The sequence below is a fragment of the Pagrus major genome, chromosome 17, assembly GCF_040436345.1.
Source record: "Pagrus major chromosome 17, Pma_NU_1.0".
NCBI classification, from domain to species: domain Eukaryota; kingdom Metazoa; phylum Chordata; class Actinopteri; order Spariformes; family Sparidae; genus Pagrus; species Pagrus major.
In genome coordinates this window covers 22,399,115-22,418,687 of record NC_133231.1, presented here as the reverse complement: position 1 = coordinate 22,418,687, position 19,573 = coordinate 22,399,115, and the positions used below count along the sequence as shown (strand labels likewise).

The window sequence follows — 19,573 nt, the reverse complement described above, 5'->3', positions numbered from 1 at the left end:
TCGTTCCCCAGACAGCTTAACAACCAATCACATCTGGGCTCACCTAGCCCTAGTAACCAACATGAAGGCCGGTCGGGTCACAAGTGGCCCTAACGACTCTGAAACTCAGAGCTCACACGTGTCCTTAACGACTCTGTAAGGACACTCCCACGCAGAGTTTAAAAGCCTGCAAACTCCCCTCCAGTTAGTTAGAACTGAAGGAGCCACTTGGGTGAGAGGTGAAACATCTTCAAGAAACTGAAATGTCTCCAGTTGCCTATGACACACGTGTTACTGATGCACACGTGTTCAGTGTGCGCCATTTTGGATGTTTGTGATGCAAGATTCAAGATTAATTCATTTGTCCCGAGGGAGATTTGTCTTGGACAAAAGGCTGCCACATAACAACACATATAATACAGTACATACATCAACAGACAGTACATAGCACAAGTGCAAACAATACAGTGAGTGCCAAATACATTACACCCCTCGCCCTCATCATACCCCTGTCTTATGGCCTGATTTTAGGAGATTCACTGATATGGGAATGAATGAGTTTTTGTATCTGTTCAGGTAATGATGCTGTGATGCTGTTCATCAAGCTCAAACTAGAATGGCACTGTCTAGCGCGCATCCGCCAACGCCCACCAGTCCCCTTTTGTACATCAACAAAAATGTCAAGAGAAAAAAAACACACACAAAAAAACCTTATCTACACTTAAATCAAAGGTGTCTGTTCTGGGCCAGGAACACATCCTCCATTCAGGTTTCATGAAAATCCATTTGGCACTTTTTGTGTAACCCTGCCGACAAACCAACCAACCAACAAACAAACGGACACAGGTGAAAACATAACCTCCTCGGTGGAAGTATCTCCAATATGCATTTATTCAAATTCAGGACTGTGCAACAAGTCAAAATCATCAAAGCTTGAAAGAACATTAAAATCACAACACATTCGTAAGCGTGAGTAAGTGTTTTTGTGTGACTCACACATCAGTCATATTGTTCATGTCGTGTAAACTTTTCTTTTGTTTCAGTTTCAAGACATTGTGTTTCAAGACGTTATCAGTGGTCGCTCTCTGTATAATCTTTGATCTTTTTATGCACCTGCAGAGCATAAACCGATATTTTATGAAGAAAGCCGCCACTGCGAGAAACTCCACTCAAGTTTAAGCTTGGCATATTAACTGCAGCTGTTTGAATCAAAAAATTAACAAATGATCTCTTACAGTAGATGTGTAAAAACCAGTGTCTACAAACCGACACCTTTATATGTAAATGATACTTGCTACTGTTGCACACACTGTAAATCAACACCTATGCTAATGCAACAAGTAGAATAAAAGCCACCCAATCAGAAAAACTGTGTGGGTGAAAGCCACAGTAGATTTCCTCTCCATTGGGTGATGGACCACTTTCGATGTGTCAGCTTGAACGTTGATGTTACGCTCTGACTAAAACCCTGCGATGTGATTCAGAGCCTCTGATCCGTGTTTAGGGGATGTTTCGACCTCATCAGTATTTGCTTTATTTCAGCAGAAACGCAAGTGCTTCAAGAACGATGCAAAAAGGCTTTATTTTTCTACTGATTATATGGAACATACCAATTTTTACTGTAGGACACGGTAAGTAACTGAATAAATCATTGATATTACACTGCATTTAAATTACAGTTCTAGGGAGTTACTGTTGTATGGCAATACATTATTCATATTGTGCAATTTCAAGCTACTATGAGTGTGTAACAAAAAAGATTTTTTTTTGCAGCCAAAAAGCACCTTCAAGTCATGCTGGGATGTCAAGCTGTGATACCGTGTCAACGCGACAGAAGTGACTCAACCTCTTTCAAGTGGCTGTATAAGAAAGATGAAAATAGTAAAATAATCCAGATATTTGTTCAAGATAAGACAGGAGTAACACGCCATGGTGAGCTTTCTCGTACCAGAATGAAGGTGCTGTCCAACAGGTCCCTGCTCATTCATAATCTAACAGAGGAGGATCAAGGCATTTACTGGTGTGAAATGTGTTCTGGAGACGACTGTGAGGATAAACAGCCCGCAACCAGTCTGATGAAAGGTCAGAGCGATTTTGATTGTCTTTAATTGTTCTCATAAAACTGAAGTACCCACATGCTTTGTATATTTAGTTCAATACATTTGTAAAAGCCCATCCTCAAACAAACATTACTTTTTTTTTTCAGAAATTCTGAAAGAAACTAAAAAGACAATTGACGTTGCTGCGGGCAACAATTTTACTCATCCCTCCTGTCGAGGTAAACTGACTGACATAAAATGGACTTTTGAAGGAAGCAATGTGAATTCAGCACAAAGACCGGAATCAAACTTTGTGACTCCCAACAAGCCTTTACACATTGTAAATGTGGAAAGAGCAGATGCTGGGAAATATACCTGCTGGACAAGTGGATGTGATGGACACTGGCAGAAGCTACTTACTATCAACTTGTGTGTATTTACAGGTGAGAAAAAAACACAGTTATAATATAATATAATATAATATGATATATAAAGTGATGTAATTTTCTGAACTTACCAGACCGTTCTACTTGTTCCAATGCTTAACCTACTTTGTCATTATATCCACATTACTGATGATGATTTATAAAAAATCTCATTTTGTTAATATTTTTTCTTTTTGTTGTATTTTGTGAAAATAATAGTCATCCATAAATATTGTTGCTATCACGATATATCGAGGTATTTGGTCAAAAAATGTGTTTTACCATTTATGAAGTGCTTTTGAGGAAATTTCAAAATATGGAGATATACTGTACTGTATGTCATGTATTAAAAATATTCCAACATTATTTTAAGGCCATATCACCGAACCCCAGGTGATTTTATTTTTCCTTTTTTGGCCCTTTTATAGTACACAGTGAGGATTCACCTGTTTCTTGTGATATGATGTGTGACATGGATTTCAGTGACAGCGACCCCAGCGACGCATCAAATGTGAAGACAGAAACAAGGACAGTGACTGTAGATCCATATGGGTCTTTAAATTGCAGCACAAAGCAGGTTTTTGATGGAAACCGTACAGTTACCAGCACTCATGGACCATTAAACACTTTAAATACAACAGCAGGTGGGTGAATTTGCCGTATCCCTCTTTAAGAGGCTCTTGACCTGAATAAAAGGAGTATCAATGCGTATGTTTTTTGTTTTACAGATACACCTACAGAGCCTGGAAATCCAATTCTTATTTATGGAACGACAGCAGGCCTTACATGTCTTATTTTAATGGCACTTTTAATTTGCTTCCTTAGACCAAGATTGCAAGCAGGTAATGAAATGTAGCTCTTTGTCTTTTAAACTTCCTGTTTACCACTTGTTCAGTGGTCTCCCGCTTTGAAACAGAAGTAGATGTTTGACATTGGGGTTTGTATGTCTATGGGTCCTGCCTGATGCTGTTTCTATTTCCATCTCTTCAAGTGTTTCCTATTCACCCGTGTTGCTGTTGCTTCAAAGGAAAGGTAAGCGTTGATGATGTGATACTATCAACCATGCAGCACAAAAAAAGAAAAAAAAAAGGTAGCATGTATGTTTTTTTGTCTGGGTGATGACATTTCTTACTTCTTACAGCAGGCAGAAGAGGAGACTTCAGTGGTTTATTCATCAGTTGTCATCAGGAGACCCGCTGAGACGACAGACATTCATATGACTGACACTGAATGTGTGTATAGTGAAATAACATTTCAGAAAACAGGGTCTTAAATCAACGTGGTCCACAAATTCCACCGGTTTAATGACAGTCCCCACCCCCACTGTCATACGATGAAGTAATTGATTCCTCAAAAAGTGACTTGTCTTTGGTGGTAAAAAATTGTTTGTGAGTTCACCCACGCAGGTCTCAGGGGAAATTTTGAAGCATTAGATCTTTTCTGATTAGGAAGTTTTTCCTATTTGAGTGAAGTGACCCATATGAGCTCTCTACACAATAAACAAAGTGCGTTATTAGTCTCTCTCTCTCTCTCCTTTTTTTTCTTTAGCCGATGAAACACATTTCTTTTCATTTCTGAAAGTAGAGGACACATTTCAGATGTTCCAAAACAAAATATTTATATTGGTCCAGAGGAGTTTCATGAGGAAGTATTTTACATTTATGCACGTACTGTTGTATTTAACTACATTTTATGGGTATATTGGAATTTATTTAAGATAAGATAAGATGTTCCTTTATTGATCCCCCTTGGGAGAAATTCACAGGTAACACAGCAGTACAGAGGGAAATAAGTAGCAAAGAATAAAATAACAGTTGAATAAAATATAATAAAAACTATTAGAATAAAAATAAGCACACTATATACAGTAACTGTCCTTGTGTGTACATGTGTGCAATATGTAATAAATGTGAAAAATAAATGTGCAATGTGCAGGGATCTGAGATATTAAATTAAATAACAACAATGTGCAAAAATGTGCAGGGTTCCTGAGACATTTTTGCACATTGTTGTTATTTAATTTGAATATTCACATCACTATAGCCAGAGAGAGATATTGTAACCTATTACTCCACTACATTTATTTGACAGCGGTGGTAATTTACACAGATTAAACATGGATTCAACTATATGTACAGAATAACTTGCTACACCTATACCAGGCACAACATTAAAAGGCTGCTTACACACAATGGTGGAAAGCAACTAAGTGTATTTACTTAGTATTTCCATTTTATGATAATTTACACTTATACTTCACTGCATTTATAGAGAAATACTTTATATTCCATTAGATTTATCTGACAATTACTTTACAGATTCAGATATTAAATATTAAACCTATGATAACCTTATTATCTTATTATAGCTACACAAGACCATATGAAGTATATAAAAATTGTTATGGCTTGCATATTAAACAATAACAAGCAGCAGTAATAATAATAATAATAGTAAACAATAATATACATAATGAATTTATAAACTGAAGAGCACTTTTACTTTGATTCTTTAAGCATATGTTGGTGATGAAGATTTTGGATGCACCGCTTACCTCAAAAATTCATTCATTGCTTACATAATGTCTTACACTTGAACGCATCATTAGTGCTATTGCAATGATATGCCTACACACTGAAAGGGGGACGTTATAGTGACACTTTTTTTCGTTAACTACTTGAGGAAAATGTTGTGTGCAGGACTTTCACTATGCATGAGCAGCTGAGTTGAGTAATAACTACTTTTTCCATCACTTGTTTCTCAGGATGATAGCTGTGCTCCAGCAGGTGGCTGTACTGCGCCTCAAAGTTGGATGCCAACCACCGCGAAAAGAACCAGAGGGAGAAATGCAGGGATGCTTCTCATTCACTGTTGCCGGCTCGTTCACTGTCTTTAATAAATAACGTAGTAGTTTGGCGGGTTTTTTTTGTTTGTTTTCCACAGATAATTGCCGCCCCACGCTTAGCACATAGCTTGGGTAGCACAGCTTAGCTTTATCGTGGCTAACTAATGATATCAACCTGAGCTAGCTGCTAGCTAGCTAGCCAGCTGCGTAGCTACCAGCGGTGTGTTGGCTGAACAAGCGAGTGAGGCCTACCGGATCCTCGGTCTTTACTGTGGAGGCTCTACCGAAGACAGTGCACAGCTGCATTTTGTTGTGCGGAGTGTTTCAGGTAATGGCGCGAACTCTTTTTGCGAGTCACGGTTAGCGTTTGCTGTTAAACGAATTAAGCTATCTAGTTAGCTATCTCTACATTTTCAGCTAGCTAGCTAGCTAACACCGGTCGCTAGGTAACGTGCTGTATTAAAAGTTGGTGACGGTTGAATGAAGATGCTGCCTTTGCGCCGCTAATGTAAGCTAGCTAACACTATTTTCCTCCCCCAGATACAAAAACAACTTACTGACTGAGAAAAGATGGAGGCTCCACCAGTCACAGTGATGCCTGTCACCGGGGGCACAATCAATATGATGGAATACCTGCTGCAAGGTAAGCCATGATAGAAACACCCACAGCTGAGGACACGAGATGCAACAATTAGACTGTTAGTTGTCCATAAACACACACTGATGAAATGTAACTAAGTACATTTACTCAAGTACTGTACTTAAAGGTGCACTATGTAGTTTGGTAAAAGAAATTCAAACTCAGAATTGTAATATTTACAATATTAATGAGGTAGTAAGACAAACATACCTGAACAAACAATCTGTTCTCAGAGGAAAATAAGGTCCCCAGAACACTGAACACTGGTGGCAGGGTCCGCCACATATAAACAAGTAGTAAAACAGTATGAAATTTTGTTGTTGTGTGTTTGTTATTCAGTTTATTCAGCCATGAAACAAAGATAATTGGTGTATTTAGTTTGTTTGTTGTGTCTTCCCCAAAACTACATAGTGCACCTTAAGTAAAATGTAAGATACTTGTACTTTACTTCAGTATTTCTATTTTATTTTACTTTGTACTTCCACGACACTGCATCTTGGAGGCAAATATTGTACTTTTTTACTCCGCTAAATGTATCTGATAGCTTTAGTTACTTGTTACTTTGCAGATTGCATCCTAAAATCAGAGCCAGAGTAGTTCACTTTTAAATTTATTTATTTTATCAGCAACTACATAAAAGGAAACACTGGTTCTGATAATCAGAAAAGGGCTGAATATCAGAGCTGATAATCAACCAGGTCAATAATTGGTTGACCCTACAGTATATACATACATACATGTAAATATATGTCTCTTAGTTTTGATACTTAAGTACATCTATTGCCAAAAAAAGTACATTTACTATCAGATATTTTAATACTTTTACTGTTTGTATGGGTGACTTTCACTTTTACCAAAGTAATATTTTGACATGATATTTTTTACTTTTACTCCAGTATGACTTTTTGTACTTTTACAGTACTGAGTGATACTAAGAAAAGTTGTGATGGAGAAATGTGATAAATGTCAACAACAACCTTATAGCTACCATCTACATGATGTTCTGTGTCATTCATAAAACATGAACATATCAAAATATGGCGTTCCTGTCTACTGAGAACAGTAATGTGGGTGACAGATGGGTGACAAAATAATGGAAATAACAACACAAAGTGCTTCAGTGAGCTGTTGGGACACAACAAGCTCCCAGAACAGCTTTAGTGCTTTTTGGCATATATATTCTCAGGAAGTCTCGTGGCAGGATGAACACTATTCTTTCAAAAGATATCTCCTGATTTGGGTTTTTATTAACACTGTTAGGATGATCTGTCAAGCTTGTTTTTCCAAAAATCTTACAAATAGTCTGGCCGCATTAATATAAACAAGGTGGAGAAGATATTAGAAACTCATTAAAACTCAGCAATTCAGTGTTACCATAAAATACTGTCTTAGCACGAAGTTGAATCAACACCTTTTATAACCTTCATGCAGATAGGCTTTTTTGCAGGACTGTTGTATTACAATGTTTAATGAGAGTGTAATATTGCCAGCATGGCAATGGTCGCAAAAGATCTTAAATCTGCTGTGTTTGTGACAAAAGTCTATTTCCTTTCTGTCTTGGCTTTAATGTTGGAGGTTTTGCAGTGTTTATAATGAAAATGTATATCGTAATTACAGTTGTAAATAAAATATATTGTGTTGTCTAGATCAGATCATCACATCACTGTTAATATGACCCTCATATTTATGCATATTTTTCTCTCACCCTTTAATAATTCAGGCAGCGTGTTAGACCAGGCCCTTGAAAGCCTCCTGCATCGCCTTCGAGGTCTGTGTGACAACATGGAACCTGAGACCTTTACAGATCATGAATTGGTTTATCTTCTGAAGGGCCAACAAGGAAACCCTTTCATTCTGCGCGCCCGACGCTCCCTCTCCCACCCCACATCTCCATGGCACCTACGCTACCTAGGCCAACCTGAAGTGGGAGACAAGAGCCGGCATGCTCTGGTGCGCAACTGTGTTGACGTGGCTGCTTCTCACAGCCTGCCGGAGTTCCTGAATGAGATGGGCTTCCGCATGGACCATGAATTTGTGGCCAACGGGCACATATTCCGCAAAGGCGTTATGAAAATTGTAGTGAGCAAGCTGTCGCGCATCCTTGTACCGGGGAACACAGACAACACGGAGCGTTTATCACTTTCGTACCTGGTGGAGCTGAGTGTGTTGGCTCCCGCCGGCCAGGACACTGTGTCGGAGGACATGCGCAGCTTTGCTGAGCAACTCAAACCCCTGGTTCACCTGGAGAAGATTGACCCCAGCAAACAGAGACATTGAATGGCATCTTTGAGTACCACGGACAAATTAGACTTCCTTTTTTTATACCATGTTTACGTTCTCCCTTTGATTAAATACAATGCAACTGTGACTTTACAGCTACACTTCTGGTCGTTTGTTATTTGACCTGGTAATTAACTCTACAGTGTCTACAAAATGTTACTGTTCCACCAAAGCATGGTCACAAAAGTTTAGCCTTATCACACTTTCACCAATGAAAGTAATATTTTTAATAATAATAGGTTTTTCCAACATGGCGTATACCAGACAGCCACAACATCATAACCACTGACAAGTGAAGTGAATAACATTGATTTCATCACAATTCATTGTTCTGCTAGGCAGACTTGGGTCCTGGAATCCATGCGGATGCCACTTTATACGCACCAACCACCTAAATACCATTGCAGACTAAGTTTACCCCCTCGTGGCAACGGCACTCCCCTATGCCAGGACAATGCGTCCTTCCACGCCTCAAAAACTGCCAACAGGAAGTGCAGTTGCCATGAGGAGGGGTGTTCTTGGCCTGCAAAGGTGTTTGGATGGATGGTGTGTCAAGTCGTATCCACATTAATGCCATGACTCGAGGTTTCACAGGTCTCTGTGTATAGTTCTTAGGATGGCTCCTGGAATTTTCTTTTCTTTAAAGATTTAAGCTGAGATCAGTTTTTTATTATGCTCTTAGATTAAAACAATCTCTCTATAGGGCAAAATTAACGCCTCAAACAGTGAGATTATATCAGCAACTGTTCCCAGACTAAGATGTTTATTGCTCATACTAAGATGCTTACTGAAGTTGCATATAACATTTAATCTGATTTGTGTTCTGTTTTTAAAGCTGTTTTTTTAATTAATATGTTGAGTCTTCAGCTTCTCCTGAACATGTTCATTTCACTCCACTAGGGGTCTCTCTCGTTCTTTTGTTCAACTGGCCGTCTTGCCAGCCGAACCCTACCTCAGATCATCTACAGGAGCTGTGGTTGCCATGGAAATAATTAGCTGTGAGATCTGCACATCTTTTCCCCCCACTCTAATTAGCTTTCTCAATTGCTTAATGATACATAGACCTGTGAAAGCCTTTCTTTCTTCCCCTCAACAAAAGCATTGATTTTCCCTCTCTTCCCCTCTCATTTCTACTGTTAACCCATTAGTGCCTCTTTCATGGGAACTTGAGCTGGGACTATTACACATGAAAGCACTACAGCTGCCTCAGGTTCTTCACTCCTCATGTTGAAATCCAAAATGGCCTGTTTGCTAGTGTGTCAACATTATGGCCAATCTGCTGCGGAGGCCGAAGTAACTAATGCACATCCTGTCAGTTATGATAATGATGTGGGCTATAAGACAAGAGTGCTTCTAATAATACCCCTACAGTGAGATGCATTCGCAGGGGTTTGCGATGTAAAGTGACCGTGTGCGTGTCTGGAGGGAGAGCTCGAGGGCAGATGGCTGTCTCTACATGTTGACCTACCTGCATATCAAGGCTGATGAGGACAAGCTCACTGAGGTGGAAAGGTGAGATGACATTGCTTCCACTTACATTTGCTACACCTTGAAATCCACCCATTGAATATTTTGAATATACGTTATATTGACAAGGGATAAGGGATGGGTTTGATTACAGATCACAAGAAAGAACACCCACAATAAGTTGATTGTGGTGAATTTTCATTATCAGGATAATCACGAATTGAAATAATCGTGACTATCCTCAGGGGTTTGCACACTATTCCCCATTTAAAAAGAAACAAGTTAAATCAGATATATAAAATACGACAGAGAGATGAGGTTACAACCATTTATTTATCCTTTATTTGTGCGGGTCAACCTTATGATTTACGATAACCTATTTAAGATTCTCTGATTGTTTTCACTGAGAAACTGTCCTTTTCTGTGATGTGATAAAACATATTTGTTTCTGGACAAAATGTAATGAGATTCCAGTACGTTTAGAGCAATTTTTTGTTTTATTTTAGAAGTTTTAAGAAGATGATTATCTGAATAATATCGTGAATCGCGATTATGTTGGACAGGATAATCATGACATGAAACTTCATATCATCTCATGCCTACAAGGGATTATTTCCATTTATCTGTTTTATAGACAAATCTGATCTGTGGTCATATTCAAACGAACTTTCTAGTTAGCTACTTGATACACAAAGTTTGCCTGTCGGTGAGACTGGATTATCGGATGGAGACAGTTTTATGTTCCAGCAAACAGAAGCAGGCTACCGGCCCTTAGGACGAAAGCATGATGTTTCAGCTCTGAGTGAATTATGTATTAAAGAGGCAGATGCCTCGTTGCCCAAGGCTTTATATGTCCAGCATGGATCCACTACAGTATGCTGGCTTTCTTCCACTTAAACTTGTGTTTAGCACAGTGCTCTTTGGTGATGAGCTGGACTCCCACTGCACCTCCACTCCGCATTGCCTGGAGAACAGAGGCATAGCTAGGCTAATCAGTGTCTTGGCATCAGGCCTGCTCAGCTATTGTGCATGTAGCCAACCACTGACTTGCACAAGTGAGGGATTTAACTCGTTGCCAGCGGCAATATGATATTCTTCATGGTTTATTTCACAAAATTGAGGGTAGAGTGACAACCTCTTCCAGCACATAAATGCAAAAATCTAGATAAGTCTGTGAATTTGGGTTTTTAATAGGGGTTCAGGTTACAGTTTGTAAAAATTGGTTGAATGTGGGTTCATAAAGGCTGTATGTGTTTTGACAGCTGGTCAATCCATCAACGATTTTTGTTCTATCACTTAGCTTAAATTACATTTTGACAGTCTTAACATTGCTTTTTTTTTGTAATACTGATATAGGCCATTCTGTGGTTTTAGCCCAAACCCTCAAGATATCTTATTTAAAATTAAGTAAATCAGGGAAATGCTGCAGATCCTCACATTTAAGCAAATGTTTTAGTTTCTTTTATTGATATTATACCTCAATAATTCATAGATTATACTGTAGACACCTGGTGAAACGGTACAATCCTATCTTACTAGTGTGTTCTAGGTTTCACAGATACTCATATATATATTATAAAGCCTGTACATGTAGAGCGCAATCTCTTCAAAACATAGCTAACCTGTCCACTCGCCCCTGATGTCTTTAAGCACCGTTGAAATCATCAGTTTATTATAATACAATAATGCTTCCTGCACTTTTGGATATGAGAGCACCTCATGCTGATTTTCCTCTTCGGACTGTTTTGTTGTTCTGGGTCTTTAACTGTTAAATATAATTAATTGGCTAAGGCAGATAGTGTTAGTTAATCATATTTTGTTAGACCTCTGAAATGGGGATTGAAGCCATTACCTGCACATGCCTTTACTTTCCATTCCACAACACAGTCTTAATTAAAAGTCTTGGCAGCAATTGTCTTTGCTGCCTCTGAACATAATGTTCATAGTTGGCAGCGCAGATGCCAAGATGCCACAGAAAAGCTGGCTCTTGCTCGGGGCAGGAAGTCTCTAAGTCAGCCTACTTTGGGCCAATGCCACGAAGGGGTGAAATCCAGCTTCGCCTACTCAGAGACCTTCCCAATACTTGGATTTGAGCCCTCTCCTTCATGTGTCATTGAGAGCCCATATGCTTGTTAGAGTGTGGGTTGTTTGCTGAGAGGGGAGGAAAAAAACCAGGGGAGGTGTCTTCCCAGACAAGCATCGATCTCCCAAGGGTGTTCTTGTGGCTTCTCCAGCTTCCTCTCGTCCTAATCCCACTGGGCAATGGGGCGCGGGGATAAGTTGCACAACATCATGAGGTTTGCGAGGGATGTCTAAAGTGGCGGGGCCAAGGAAACGAGGATGGGCCTCGCAAGAAGTGGGTGGAAAAAATGTGTCCCTTTTCCCCTATGTGAATGAAATTCCAGAGCACTTTTTCAGGGTGCAAATTGACAGGCACAAAGCTCTGCCTTGTTGTTGATGTGGTGCTGTGCCTTGCTTGTGGCTGGCTGAGGTGATTACTGCTGTGCAGAACATGCTGTTCCAGGATCAGCCACTCAGAGCCTGAAGCCAGCCACGCTGCCTCTGGAATGTCTGGTATGGGGACAGCGTAGCAGTCAGCCTGGAAGGGACCGAGCGCATACATAGTTTTTAAACCTGCTGCCTGGGCCTCCCACCTCTCTTGCCTGTCTGAGTCCTCTCCTCCTCCTCTTCCTCTCGTTCCCTCCGGAGATTCAAGCCTGCTGTGAGCCTCATCTGTCTTCTTGATGTTCACAATTACTTTTCTTTCACTTAATGTGTAATCAAGACACATTGTGTAACCTGGCGTCATCAAAATTCTGGCACTCAGGGGCGTTTTCTCACGAGTAGCACCTTGTGTTGGAGACTAGAGGACGCGAGAGGCTCGTCTCTCTCCAGCACTGGTTCGAGTTGTTTAAGTGACCAAATGCTGATGAAAAATAATAAATAGCTTCACATGTATCACTTGTGTGGGTGTGGTGGAGATTGTAGTCACACACAAACTATTAGGAACATGGCATTTTAACCATCTGATCCCGCTGATGCTCAGTCATCCCATGACACACGATGACACATCCTCCTGCATTTCAAGGGGTGCTATTTTTGACACAAATTTCTCAACATTAGTCATGTCTGAGTGCACGCTGTGTGGCAACATTGTGCAACTTATAAGTACAGCTTCCCCTCCATGCATACTCTTGCATAAAGAGGGCGGGGGATGCTCAGACAGCCACCTTGCTGCACAGGTGCTTGTTTTGACGCTCATGGGCATGCGTCACTGTAAAAATATGTCGAGTAGAAACCCTCTTGTGTTAGGTTTCTGAGTTTTGGGTCTCAGAGAACGCACGCCTCTGTGTTAAGAGACAATTTATTATTCAGCTGTTGAATATTTTTTTGCCTGCAATGCATTCATAGCAACGTGCCCTCATGGGTCATAGTGATTACCCATGGGCGGTTAAAACGCTTGCATGGAACGGCTGTCAGCTTTCCGAATATTATCAGAAATTGTAGCTGCCTGCGTGCTGCGTGTTCCTGCTCCTGCTCGTGTGTGTGTGTGCAAGTATGTCGAAGCAGGACTGCCTGTGAAAGTCCATGAATAAGTAATATTGTCCCCACAGCAACCATCAGCATAACAGGTGTGAATGTGCATAAAAACGTGAAGCAGACTCTTGCTGTAAAATCGCTCGTGAGCTCAGCAAATCTTTTTGTGATGGATACAGGTGAGGAGGTGAGGTGTACAGTGTGAGGACACCATGACATTTTTTTCTTTTTTTTGCTTATAAACAACAACTAATAGTTGCCTATTTCTGATGGGAAATAAAAAAGCCAATGGGAATCGAGCACCTGTGACAGTGTGCCCGCCCTGCTGTCAGATTCTGGGAGGGGGTGGTGGGATGGAGGGGCGGGATCCCCCTCGGTCAGTGTAGCAGAATTACGCACACGGGTCTGACCAGAGCTGTGTGTGTCAGAGCAGCGTGTCTCTGGCGTTCAGGCTCGGCAAATGCGATTTAATATGTTTTTTTTTTTCTTTTTTCAAAGTCTCTTCACTTTGGTTGGAGCGTGGAGCAGAGATGATTTCCCATTCTGACCTCTGAAAAGCCCCATTTCACCTCACTCCTCCCGGATTAAAAATCTAGGGTTACCTAATCTCTCTTAATCTGAACTAAATCTGTCTAATCGGCATAGAAAATTACACTCACTGAGGTATAGCCCGAGAATAATCAGCAAGAGAGGTGAAACCTCCTGCGCACGGAGAGTTTCTCCCTGGAGGGCGTTTTGGTCGCTGCGCACAGACGCACAAAGACGGGTCAGACAATGTATTTTTAAAAGACGACAACAACAACAACAACAACAGACCCATGTTGGGATTTTAGCAGGAATTTCCCCTCAGTATAGTTCTCACACTGTCTTGCTTTATCGCGGCTGGACGTGGAGGCTGGCACACAAGAGAGATCATTATGCAGAGTTTTGATTAAGAATTTGAGTTTGCGCTCCCTCCGTTCATATCAGAGATGCCGGAGAGCGAGAGAGAGAGGGGGAAGAGCATGAGAGAAGACAGACAGAGAGAGGAAGAGAGAGAGAGAGAGTTCGGGATTTCGCTGTAATCATGTTCGGAGAGTAGGCTATTGATTTCGTGAGCGCACTCCAATTGGCAGCATCTCCACTACAGCGCCGGCGCGTCATCCTCGGTTCACATCGACGGAATAAGCAAATGAGAACATGTGTGGGATCTGAGAGAGTGAGAGAAGGCGAAAAGGGGGGATCGAGGGGAGCGAGAGGAGGAGTGATAAAAGCCAGTTTTATCAACCTGACAAGTGGATACGAAATTTCTGATTGCTGGACTATATATATATTTATATTTCTTCTCCCCCACCCCCCCCCCCCCCCCTCTTTTATATTTCTCAGACTGGGAATTTATCGATTCGTCACATGCGCACGCCTCTTCATTATAATTGCAGACAGTTGGGTGCTGTTCAGGCTGAATGGACTTGAATGTGCCGCTGCCAGCTTAATCCGCGCAGACTGGAAGATTTAATAATTCACGGTAATCACGCATTATCGCCTCACTGGATGCTCTCTACACAGCCCTGGTGATTTTTCTCTCCCCCCCCCTCACACCCCCTCTCTCTTTTCCTCATTCTTCCCGTTGTCTTCTGGAGGATTTATCGACGACTGCTTTGCAGATATGCTCCTTATCTGAAATATCATCTGTTGCTGCAACTGGATTTTGAAAAGCTCCCCATGACTGGCGCTGACACGCGTTCGAGACGGACTGTCTTCAGGTGATGTGGACTGTTGAATGAGAAGCTGTTGATTTTTTTTTTCTTTTTCCACTCCAGGTAAAATGGACGAAAAATTATTATTACTTTTATTACTTCTCTTATCTCTCCACGCGAGGCTGTGATTTTGCTTGAAACCCATCATGATCCTTCTACTCCGTTGATTTGCCTCTTATTGATTCAGACTGTGAGCGTAATAGCAGTGTTACGAGGCGAATTTCAACGTGAATTTCACGTGAATTTCATTGAAGACAGCGGGACGCGGGGATCGTGGAGGTATTTCCCCTCCCTCGCTCTTCATTTGATTCCCCACGTTCTCAACTGAAGGGTAAATGTTGATGATGGAGGACGACGAATTAGACGCTCATCAGGTTGATTCGGATTTCGAGCCGCAGAGCCGGCCTCGCTCCTGCACCTGGCCGCTGCCTTGCCCGGAGGATTTCCCCGTCGGACACGAGGTCAGCGGGGGTCTTCCACTGGCCAACATCAAGGTGGAACCGGAGGACGTCCCGGCTTGCAGAGCGGGGCTCGTGGGCGGAACGCCGGGAGAGCTGAAGCATCCAGCCGGCGCCCCGGCACCCACAGGCGCGACGCACCCATGCCTGGCTGGCGCGGCGCTCGATGTGACCGGACCGCTGCGCAAAGCCAAATCCTCGCGGCGGAACGCGTGGGGGAACCAGTCCTACGCGGATCTCATTACCCGCGCCATTGAGAGCACCCCAGAAAAGAGACTCACGCTGTCACAGATATACGACTGGATGGTCCGTTATGTGCCCTATTTCAAGGATAAGGGCGACAGTAATAGCTCAGCTGGCTGGAAGGTAAGGAATAAAACACACCGGCCGGCATGATGAGCCTTTTTTGACGTGTTAATCACAAACTGTCAAGTGATAATATTGAGTATTATTCTTCTCCACTAAGCCTTTCTGATTATTTTTCCACCCCTCGTGCCATACACATGTCACTGAGGGATTCCGTGTCGGTTACGCATGAATGGTGCCATGCGTTATCTTGTCTTAGTTCATTACTGCCGTCAGTCATTCTAATAGATCATTGATGGCAGAATGTAATGGACTGGAGTGGAGTCACTCGTGCTGTGCTCATCCCAGCAGCAGAGAGCACCTCATGGTAGTAGTGCATAAAAATCCTTTCACCAGGACCACAGTGGGTTCCTGATTTATTTCCACGTCTGCTGTGAATAAATGTGGCAGTTAAACAGACGATCCAGTGAATTTTCATGCTAATACACTTTCCCCCCTGCTTATCAGCTCAGAAACACATCTGAGAATCAACAGAGGGACACTTGTAGGAGACCACAGGTCAGCTGTCCACAATGTAAATATTCAGAGGGCTGTTCACAACTGACCACAGTCCACCAACCGCTGCCCGTCTGGCTGAGAGCCTAGAGTAACCTCCTGGACATCTGCCCATATTATCAGCCCTCTGCTCCCAGCCTCATCTTGTTTCTATTCATTATGGCCATCTGAGGACGGCGAGAAGGGGCAGGGAGATTAGCAGGGGCAGCAGCAGTGCGTGCCCTCATGGTGCACCCTTGCTGAGCCGAGACCTTGAGACTGTACATGTTATAGTTTGCATCATTACCATGGCGATGTGCGAGGAGCTAGAGGCTGTACAGCATGAAAGCTCTTTGTGGATGCGGTGTCAGTCACCAGAACCTTGCTCCAGGCTGCTCCTCATGTCATATCTGGGTCTGTTGGATCTCTGTTTTTCACCGAAGCAACAGGATTAAAGATAACTTCACGTTGGCCAGCTATACCTATTTTCCAAGATAAACCCATTATTGAATAGACAGCTAATGCTTACTGCTAAATATATCCAATTAAATACTTACAGGAAGAATTATTGAGTTGGCAGGATCACATGATTTTGACTCACTCAGAATTATAGGCATGGCCTTTCACGTAATCAGATTCAATCAAAGTCTAAAATAATGGCACATGCATTCATATTTTTCATACATCTTTGGAATCTGTGTGTAGTTAAAACTTGTTGTGTTGCTGTTGCACAACCCAAACTCTGTCACCGCTCGGAGTCTCCTCAGTTGGCCTCAACCTTAATCACAAGCATCTGACTGACACCTTAAGCCTGGCCCATTAAACTGAACCCTGCTAAGGTGTGTCTCCAGGTAGACTTTGTTTCATTTGGCCTCCACTTGCACCAGGAGCCTTCAACCGCAGGGCCTCTTTATCTTTAGCGCACAAAGTCCCAGTCTTAGTCCCTGCTATTTATGAAACTGCAAATTAGGGGAGGTCGACAGCGGCAGTCTGAGGTCCTGGTGCTATTTAAGGCCACAGGCGAGACATGGGGCCCATTGCAGGTAATGACGGGGCATTAGATAAGTCGTTTAAAGCAGGCAGCCATAATGTCAGTAACAGGGCTGACCTGGTTTCGGTCAGAGACAGGATGGTAGATGTAAACATACACTTAGGAGTCACATGTGTAGTTTACAGGAACTGGACAAAGAGCAGATTGAAATACTGTCACTCGGAAAAATACGCCTGCATGCAGCTGCCTGCCTACCTGTGTAAATGTGTTCAACTTTTAAATGAACTTGGCTCATCAAGTGAGAGTCCAATTTGAATGTGTGGGGTTTTGAATACATTAAGAATCCATGTTGAATATGTGTTCTTGTTTTGAGTGTGACAGTAGGTCCATAAATCGTATTCTTTTGAGCAGATTTTCCACTGCATGGCATGACATTTACATGAAAGTTATTTCATTAAGGGTAGTCATGGAATAAAAAGAGTGTGGACACCTTAAACATCAAGACTAAGAGTAAGATTGCAGGTGAAGTCAGCTTCTAACAACAAGTCTGACGAGGTTAATATGACGTCACACGGTCAGATTCAGTCCAGAATCATGCCCCCCCTCACTCGTGCTCCAAACAGGTGCACCCTCATACATGTAATTTAACAATCATATCAGGCAATTATATCTGACAGCAGCATTTGCGCGTTGGAAAACACTACTTGTATCATCCACTACATTTTCATCTCAATCAACAGCATCGCGCACGAGCAGAGCATTTGATGCAAAACGGTCTGCTTTTGTCTGTTGTGACGGGGGGGAAGAAAAAAGATAAAAGAATCGCTGCTGATGAAATAAAATGAAATTAAGTGTTATAGCATGGCAGTTTGAGGGGGAGGGGGAGGGGAGCGGGCGGACGGGGGTTTGGGTTGGTGGTGGGTGGACGACCAACTGAAAGCAAAGGCTCTTGAGACAGTTCATCGAACCAAAGTATACGCTGCGGTTCTTGGAAAAATGATCTTCAAAAGCAAACTGTGTATTGTAAATTATGTTGCCATGACTGCTATTGGAAAGAGATGTGATGCTGGCTTGATGATGGGCACTAGACAGCCAGTACACCGAGACAGTACCATTAAGCTCCTATAAATACCTAATGGCTTCTGACTTCTAGGAAGGCTGCAGTATTTTGAGGTCATGGCTCCCTAATCACCTCCTTACTAAAGGGAGGTTACGCAGAATCGCTGACTTGTGAACCGATTACACTTTCCACTAGGGTGCTTGTCACTACTGTTTTATAGATTAGTGGCATCCTCGCCATTAGTGGCCTTTATTTTCCAGTGTAGCTAATCTGATCCAACATAGAAACCTGCAGGGTGCTGAACTAAAGTTAGAGACTGATTCTGTTCTGAAGCCCTTTATTTACGTATGTATGTATGTGTATATGATTGTGTTTTATGTCTTTATGGCTAATTATATCTGAGTGCAAGCATCCACGGGTGCATGCTGCATTTGTGTGTGGGAGAAGCACATGTCAATTGCAACAAAGCGTCAAGGGGTTGCTAGTGTTGTGTGTGTCTTTGTGGGGGCTAGTGCAGGGGGAGGGGCTGTCTGCTTCTATAGGCGTGTGTGTTTAGGCCCGCTGATTGGTCTGACAGCATGTCACTGCAGAGAATGGTGCGTAGTCTCGCTCCTGACTTCATAATGCCTCTAATGGTGGGGTTTAAAGGGAACTTGGTGTTGGGATTGCCCTGTAGGCGCCCAGAAGTTCATTAACTTCAAGGGGTTAGATAATGCCATTGTCATGCTGGCGGGGTTCGCTTTATTGTATATGTCAGCATGGGTTGTTATGGGATACAAAAATCCATCATACAGCACTGCTTTTATTGTGTTTAAATAGAACATACTTCTCCCCACATGTGCTTACAGTGCAGGGCTTTTTTCGGCGCTCGGGGCAGTCAGATGCCAGGGGATTGCGCAGCAGGTCGACAAGGGTGCCAGGCAGTCACTCAGACACTTTAATCCAAAGTGACTAGACTGTTATTTATAAAGTGTCTTTAGGTAGCGGCCCGCGCGGGGGCCAGCAGGGCAAAAGGTCACGGGGCTTCCTTTATTGGCAGAAATCAGACAGGGCAGAAAGATGGAGCTCAAAAAAAGAGGAGAGAGAGATGTGACAGCGACTGCAGAGAGAGGGAAAGACGAACCACATGTGAGGAAATGAAGAGAGAAAGAAAGATGTCTCTCGGTATAGTCTTATCTCCTGTAAAAGCACATAACCCCTGTCTCCACAGGCAGTAGTATTTATAACAGTGCTGGATCATATCACTTTATCTAATTGATTTATAGGTAAAGAGACA

At 42.2% G+C, this 19,573-nt stretch overlaps 2 protein-coding genes and 1 long non-coding RNA gene across 3 annotated transcripts in view; all 3 read left to right on the top strand.

Annotated features, from left to right (window-relative positions):
- The first annotated feature begins 2,933 nt into the window (after positions 1–2,933).
- Positions 2,934–3,913, top strand: LOC141012641 (uncharacterized). Its single transcript, XR_012180396.1, has 4 exons — positions 2,934–3,087; positions 3,172–3,285; positions 3,435–3,475; positions 3,585–3,913. It is a non-coding gene; the product is annotated as an uncharacterized lncRNA (long non-coding RNA).
- Positions 3,914–5,279: 1,366 nt separating this feature from the next.
- med18 (mediator of RNA polymerase II transcription, subunit 18 homolog (yeast)) lies at positions 5,280–8,309 on the top strand. The gene is made up of 3 exons (XM_073485619.1): positions 5,280–5,616; positions 5,829–5,931; positions 7,649–8,309. Exons 2-3 carry the CDS (start codon positions 5,859–5,861, stop codon positions 8,203–8,205), a joined length of 630 nt encoding a protein of 209 aa, XP_073341720.1. The 5' UTR covers positions 5,280–5,616; positions 5,829–5,858; the 3' UTR covers positions 8,206–8,309.
- A 6,974-nt stretch (positions 8,310–15,283) lies between these two features.
- LOC141012465 (forkhead box protein O6-like) overlaps positions 15,284–19,573 on the top strand; it is a 30,541-nt gene continuing 26,251 nt past the window's right edge. Inside the window, exon 1 of the mRNA XM_073485950.1 lies at positions 15,284–15,772. Coding sequence (XP_073342051.1) covers positions 15,284–15,772 — 489 coding nt within the window. The remainder of the gene's footprint in view (positions 15,773–19,573) is intronic.